The sequence below is a fragment of the Amia ocellicauda genome, chromosome 10 (assembly GCF_036373705.1).
Source record: "Amia ocellicauda isolate fAmiCal2 chromosome 10, fAmiCal2.hap1, whole genome shotgun sequence".
In the NCBI taxonomy this organism is placed as follows: domain Eukaryota; kingdom Metazoa; phylum Chordata; class Actinopteri; order Amiiformes; family Amiidae; genus Amia; species Amia ocellicauda.
The window spans coordinates 23,504,074-23,511,815 of record NC_089859.1 but is presented as its reverse complement, the minus strand read 5'-3'; the positions used below and the strand labels follow the sequence as shown (position 1 = coordinate 23,511,815).

At 39.3% G+C, this 7,742-nt stretch overlaps 1 protein-coding gene across 1 annotated transcript; it reads left to right on the top strand.

Annotated features, from left to right (window-relative positions):
• Positions 1-2,094: 2,094 nt before the first annotated feature.
• On the top strand, positions 2,095-4,332 carry npvf (neuropeptide VF precursor). Its single transcript, XM_066714605.1, has 3 exons — positions 2,095-3,004; positions 3,312-3,748; positions 4,066-4,332. Exons 1-3 carry the CDS (start codon positions 2,861-2,863, stop codon positions 4,148-4,150), a joined length of 666 nt encoding a protein of 221 aa, XP_066570702.1. The 5' UTR covers positions 2,095-2,860; the 3' UTR covers positions 4,151-4,332.
• Positions 4,333-7,742: the final 3,410 nt, after the last annotated feature.

The window sequence follows — 7,742 nt, the reverse complement described above, 5'->3', positions numbered from 1 at the left end:
TCTTTCAAACAGACCAATCGTTTGCCTGCAATGACTGTAGGCAACTCTGTTTGAGGATTAATTAATTTAAGGCACCAATGTTAGAATTATTTTAGAGATCATTTAATTAAAAAAGAAAATTCAGGTGTTTTCTTAAATACCATCTGCAGAACACCTCAACTAACACCATATATCTCAAAACAGAATATTCAATGAACATGAATGTTTAATATAATATTTACTTTTCATCTTCAAGACTTTGGACTGTTTTAGTTCCAACTACATTGACCCAAAACTAGTTTCACTCTGTTTGAGAAAATAGAAATTGGTGTAGTTGTCATCATTTTCCACTAGAGGGAACCAAATACACATTATTAGACTTTGGATGTTGCTTTTTAAATGCCAAATAATTTTACGAGTGTTTCTCATTGTAAAGACAGGCATATAAATTCAATAAGGAGCTTATATATATATATATATATATATATATATATATATATATATATATAGAGAGAGAGAGAGAGAGAGAGAGAGAGAGAGAGAGACGGGTGACAAATTAAAGGAAAAACCCACATAAAGTGTCTCAGTAAGGTGTTGGGCACCACGAGCCGCCAGAACAGCTTCAATGCTCTTGGCACAGATTCTACGAGTCTCTGGACTCTACTGGAGGGATGAACACCATTCTTCCAAAAGATCTTCCCTCATTTGGGGTTTTGATGATGGTGGTGGAGAGCGCTGTCTAACACGTCGGTCCACAATCTCCCATAGGTGTTCAATTGGGCTGAGATCTGGTGACTGTGAAGGCCATAGCATATGATTCACATCATTTTCATACTCATCACACCATTCAGTGACCCTCGTGCCCTGTGGATGGGGCATTGTCATCCTGGAAGAGACCACTCCCATCAGGATAGAAATGTGTCACCATAGGATAAAGGTGATCACTCAGAAGAACTTTGTAATGATTTGCAGTGACCCTTCCCTCTAAGGGGACAAGTGGACCCAACCCATGCCAGGAAAATGCCCCCCGCAGCATAACAGAGCCTCCGGACCCCCTCACTGTAGGGGTCCAGCAGTCAAGCCTGTATCGTTCTCTTGGTGTCCCACACATGTACTGGCCTACTTGTCGAGAATATGGTGAAGGGTGACTCATAAGACCATATCACTTTGTTCCACATCTCTGTAGACCAGTGCCTATGGTTCTTGCACCACTGAACTCTCAAATGCATTTGTCTTTGTAATGAGGGGTTTCTGCACTGCAGCCCTACTATAATATCCTCTCTGTGTCGTTCTCAATGCACTATTCTTGCTGACAGTCTGATCACGTCCTGCATTGACACTCTCAGTCACCTGGGAAAGAGTTGCTCTTCTGTTTGTCCTTACATATCGCAGTGATGCACGAGCATCACGGTCATCAAATGTGTGCTTTCAACCACAATTTCCAATCCTATTTACTGATGTATTTCCCATAGATTTAAATGCAGATGTAACTGTAGTCACTGTTCAAATTGAAACACTAGCCAGTTGAGCGTCTTTGTGACTGAAGCTCCTGGCATTCCTGCCCCAATAAATCACTAAGATCCTTTCCTCTTGCCATCTTGATCCAAAATCGAGGTCAACTGGGCCTGCTCAGCATTTGTATACATGCCACAGAGCATGATGTTAATTGCTTAATTGTATCATGGAGTACACCTGTTTGGAGGCATCTGCATTTGTTATATTATAGCCTATTTATCAACATATCCATATAGTTAATTTCACAATAATACATTTTTTCCCCTTAACAGTGGACAGTATGGTGAGTAGAAAAGTGCATCTTCATTCAAATGCATGAAACTCTGAGGCACTGACACAATGCGAAAAAGCTAAAGATGGTGTAGACTTTATATAGGCACTGTATATATATAGGACTAATATATAGGACTAATTTTGGACTTTTCATGCAAAGCTCATATCTGTATTCGCAATTCCGATGTGATTATAAGACCCTGGCCGTACATTAATTACTGTCCATCCTTCCCTGGTGTGCTTTCCTATATAAACTTTTTCCTGGAATGTCAGTGGCATGTTCAGTGTGTGTCATCGCTCATGCTAATGATGTCCCAGGTGAAACTTCACCTTGATTCCGGTTCAAACCGAGTTCACTGTGTACGGAAGGGTGCTGTGAATTTTGAAATCATTCCATCTATATTTAAAATCTAACTATTTACATATCTGTATATATTATTCTGTTTGTCAATAACACATTACAATATCTGTCCTACCTGTCTAATGTCCTTCAGACCTCCTGAAATATGAATAGTTACTCTTGAAACATCACTGCTATGAATGATCAACACACAGGAATCAGATGATGACGTGGAAAATGGCACGCAGGTTTAAGGATTTTACTTTAATTGCATCAAGCTAAGATCATTAATTTGTCAAAGTTATTTATACCCCTTGTGGTGTATTTGTGATGCATTCTATTAATCATTCTAGTTATGACACGAATGGAGAGGCAAAGGACACCATTATCTCTTCTCTGCCGGACAGAACATTGTATCTCGTGGCCGTCCAGTCACCATGGACTCTAGAGCCACCTAATGAACCCCAGAGCTGTAATTAGTCGGGCTAATTCTGACGCTACATTGTTTCAACACAGAAGAGACAAATGCCAATAAGACATTCCTTGCTTTTCCCATAAACAGGTTTTGTTCTAAGCTTTAATTAGGCGTCTATAAAGGCTGCATTTCCCGGACATGAATGGTCATCGAGGGAAGAAGTCTGTCTTTGCCTCCTCACCCTTTAAGTAAGGACCGGTTCCTGCCCTTTGCCTTGTGAAACTCATCTCGGCTAAGTCGGTTTTATCTCAACTCCTCCGAGACCAACGGCTCACACAATGACACGCTCGGACACTTGCCTGCTGACGCTCCTGGTTGTTGGTTTCTTGTCTCTGAGGAGTTCTGTGTCTCAGAGCGTCGAAGAATACATGCTCTCCGCTGCCGGGAATCCACAGACTAATGAGGAGCAACCATTCCCAGAGGTAAGCACAGAATTTCTTGTGTGTCTTCATACTTACTTGGAAATAATGTTATAGAAGGCTTTAATTGTACTGCTCAAGGTGGTTCCCATTGTGATACAGTTCTGTACTGTATAGGAGCTTTGGATTTATTAGCAATGTTTTAAAAAATCACAGGAACATCCTAAATAATTAAATCAGACTTTTCAATATAAACAAAATCAGTACAGAGATTAGAGTTTTGACCCCAGACTATTGGGATTATATAGAAATATATTAAATGTATATGATATGCTTAGGTGTCCTTCTGATGTTGTCTTTGTTTTTCTAGCCCAGACTTGAAAATATGCAGGAAGAACTCCGAAGCATTGATATGGAAAACATTAAAGATATCGTGCCGACCATTGCCAACAAAATACGCCTTCCCTTCATCCAGAAACTCTCCCACTCTGTCACCAATTTACCGCTCAGGTTTGGCAGAGCCCCTCAGCCTGTTGCCAACCTGCCCCTGAGGTTTGGTAGAGCCATGCCCGAGGGGGTAGTGAGGATGCCCAAGGCTGCCCTGAGTCTGCCCCCACACATCGGCAGGTCCTTCTCTCTCGGTACGTTGCTCTCACCCCAATACGATGGGCCTCTGAGGTCAGTCAGGGCATCTTCTCCGTCAGCGACTCTGCCCCAGAGGTTTGGCAGAGCTTCTCACTACCAGGATCCGCTCCACCTGACAGCAGCTCTGGCCCTTATGTTTGGATCAGCACTGCTGGACAGCCGGTACGAATAGCCGGTTATATAATGTAGTGGATTTCTTATGTTTGTATAGATGTTTGTGTTTGTTTGTTTGTTTGTTTGTTTGTTTAAAAAGACACAAAATCACTGTTACCAGGCGGAAAGGCTTATTGGTTAAACACACACACACACATTCTGGACACTAATGTGTTGCCAAAATAAATCTGTGTTCATGCACAGCTGTCACTGAAAACGATTGTTAGTCACACGCAAGCTGTTGTTCTCATTGTGGTGTCTAATTCCATGGGCACTTCTTCCTTTCAGTTACCTGATTTTTCGGTGTTGTTCTTCCTGTCTTTCAGAGCACAGGATCCGAGTTATTTGTACGCATTGACTGAAGATCTCAGAGAAGAAGGAAAATCTTTAACCAGAATTTCAAACGCTTAATGAGAATCAGATTAACTTTCTGATAATTAATGTCTGTCGAATTATCCCATTTTGAATTGTATTCCACGGTTGTATTACATGTTTGTTCTGACAAGTGTTTTGGTTTTGACAGATGTAATCTATCACTTTATTAATGTAACAAATCAGAATGTAAACACAAATAAATATGTACCTTAACTGTGTATTTAAATGTCTAAATGATATTGTTAATTATATATATATATATATATATATATATATATATATATATATACAGTATATACATATATAGAGAGAGAGAGAAAGAGAAGGAGAGAGAGAATGTAAACTGATATGTCTGAAATGAAATAATGAAAGTGTGGTTGGCTTGGTGATCAAATCATAAGATCCATAGTTTAAATTAAAGTCCATAGTTAAACTTTAGCACCTCAGACAGCTCCTGAAGACATTGTATTTTACTGCTTTTATTGCAGATTCTATTTAAATTGTCAAAGTTCCATCTTCTATCTTCTCTCTTTTAAAATATTATAATTTAAATCAGTTTGACTATATTTAGTCTTTGTCAGCCACTCTTCAGCTAAGCAGTATACACGACTGAGACTAAACAACACAGGAGCAGGTACAATGGCTGTGCTGTTTTATTTGCTTGTATAATATATATCTTAAGTATTTATGTCAGCACCTGCTCAGTGTCCCAATATAACTGACAGATTGACCAGGGCACTTGTTTTATCAGTTCAACAGGGGGCTCTCATTGCTAAGTGAGCTTTCTTGGTATCATCACAGTCATTATTGTTATTATAATAACTAGAATTTAAAGTATCTAAAGCTACTTTGCACTTGACAATACATTTTGCATAATAGATTATTGAATGTGCATGATTTTGAATGGTAATATGCAGGTTAGAATAAATGGTAGTGTGTAGGTTAGTTTAAGCAGTTTAGGTTAGGAGTAGTGATAGTGTGTGACAGCAAATAGTTTGTAACACGTTAAAAGTAGGTATGTTAGTACCCATGATAGTAAGTAAATATATGTATACGTCATAAAGGGTGATCGGTATTAGGGGCTGTGCTTTTTCTAATCTATATTAATGATCTGGACTCTGGGATAGTTTGCTAACTTGTCAAATTTGCAGATGATACTAAAATAGGTGGCTCAGCAGATACAATCTCGGCAGCACAGGCTATTCAAAGGGACTTGGATAATATTCAGTTGTGGGCCGACACCTGGCAGATGAAATTCAATGTGGACAAGTGCAAGGTATTACATGCAGGTAATAAAAATGTCCACTATAATTACACTATGGGAGGAATAGAACTAGATGAAGTAACGCATGAGAAAGACCTAGGAGTCTATGTGGACTCCTCACTTTCTCCATCCAAACAATGTGGGGAAGCAATAAAAAAGGCAAACAGGATGTCAGGGTATATTGTCAAAAGTGTCAAAAGGGATGTCATTTTAAGACAATGCACCTTTTCACCCTGGAACAGAGGAGACTACATGGGGAAAACAGGAGACGCTTCTTCACACAGAGAGGCGTCACAATCTGGAACAAACTCCGCAGCGATGTGGTTGAAGAGACAATTTGGGAACATTTAGAAACAGACTGGATAGGATCCTTGGATCATTCAGTTATTAATGGACACCAAACAAGCACGATGGGGCGAATGGCCTCCTCTTGATTGTACTTGTTCTGATGTTCTTATGTTCTTATGAGACTACAGCATTAGTGTGTTGTAAACACCCACCCCTTTGTTGTTAACAGTGTAGTAAACCACAGGTCTGATAACCCCAAGTATCACTTCTATACTATATTTAGAGGTGTGTAGTGAGAGAGCTGCCACAACCTTTGATAAACCAGTGAGGTCTGGTGAAATAAACCAAACCAATGGAGAGAGATATTATTAAAATACATTTATATTACAATAAGTTAAAAACTCCAGGCACGCACACATATATCATCCAAGGTAATCAGGAGTCACTAGCTCTCACTAACCAAACATACGGCAGAAAAACACCAATTGATAATTCATCACACACGTTACTCACATCTACTAAAATATGCAACACCATTAACAATGAACAGTAAAAAAATGTTTAATATTATGAATTAAATAAACCACACAAAATGGAAAAACCCTTGACCAGCCTACCAGAGATATTGGATACAGCTTACCTCCCAATACACCTTAGATACTAAACCTAAGCTACTCTATATAATCACACATACCTTGATCACGCAATCAAAAATATTAGTAGTTTATTATATTAAACACAATACCACCCCCGTCCCTAACAATCTCAACCTTTATATTTTTAATGATGTCCCCAACTGATTTCACTCTGTGATGTCACCGATGTCAGTAATCTATTGCACATAATTCATGTTGTCAGAAGTAACACTTTATCTTCACAGAAATGCCGCCTGTGTAGTTTTTATTACACATATTTTTAGTTGGTTGCTCATTATCTGTTTCCATAATTATGGTCGTCAACCGTAATGTGTTGATCTGGCGAGAAGAAGATTAGAGAATGTGGGAGAGCTGGGAGTCTGTCCATCCAAAAGTGAATTGTAGAAAATGGTGCCTATATAAGTGAGGGAAGAAGAAACTTTGTGCTTTATTGTGATATATATACTATTATAATTGTTAATATTTAATTTCATATGTCATTATAAGACAGTAGAAGGGAGATTGAGGGCAGTGCTCTATAATCACACACTTTGAAGCACGTAATGTGATCTGTTCCTGGCAACTATGATCAGAACTTATTATAATATAAACAAGGAGAAGGATTCTCAATTGCACATCAGCTATTACGTGTCCAGTGAACACAATGGCTGAAATCTGATCTGGGGATAGCTGTGGGTCATTGTCTACGCCTCAAGATTTGTCATCACACAGGCCTCACATTTGTGTTGCACTCATGTAATGCACCACCATCTCCTTTGAGCAATTCCAGCCAACCACTGCAGTAATTTATTCTGATACGTCTCTCAAAGGGAAGGATTGTCAGCCGAGATTGTTTTCCTGGTGTTCTAGATTTAGCTGCGGTTTTTGCAGTTAACGTGTGTTTTGACTCAGTTCTTTCTCTTTCGCAGATCGTATATGAGAAAACATAGGAAATATATCTATGTTTATGTTTATATTCAAATAAGCTGAGAGGACTGGATACCAAGTGTAACTGTAGCTAAAGGATATCAATCAACCAGTGTTTCCAAACAGTTACAACGATCTCTCTCCTTCTGTCACTGTTTTAAAGCCCAGGCACACTAAAGAGGGGCAGTTTTGTTCGTACAGCTCAGCTCAGTCAGTGTATAAGGTGTCTCCACCTGGAAATGTGACTCCAGCCTCAGTCTAGTCTATAATCGCAGCTCATACTGTGTACTGGAGAGAGGTTTCTTGTTCTTTTTCATTACAGCTGTATTAGCAGCTCTACTGGTCTATAGGACTTGTCTTATCAGCACCGGCTCCAGGAGCACACAGACATTTCCGCCCGAAAACTCGCTTTCCAGGGAGGTACATTTCTTGCACAGCTAAGGAAAGGTAAGGCTGCAAAACTCTGCTAAGGCACCAAACTAAATTAGGATTTTTAAATCATACATTGAATATG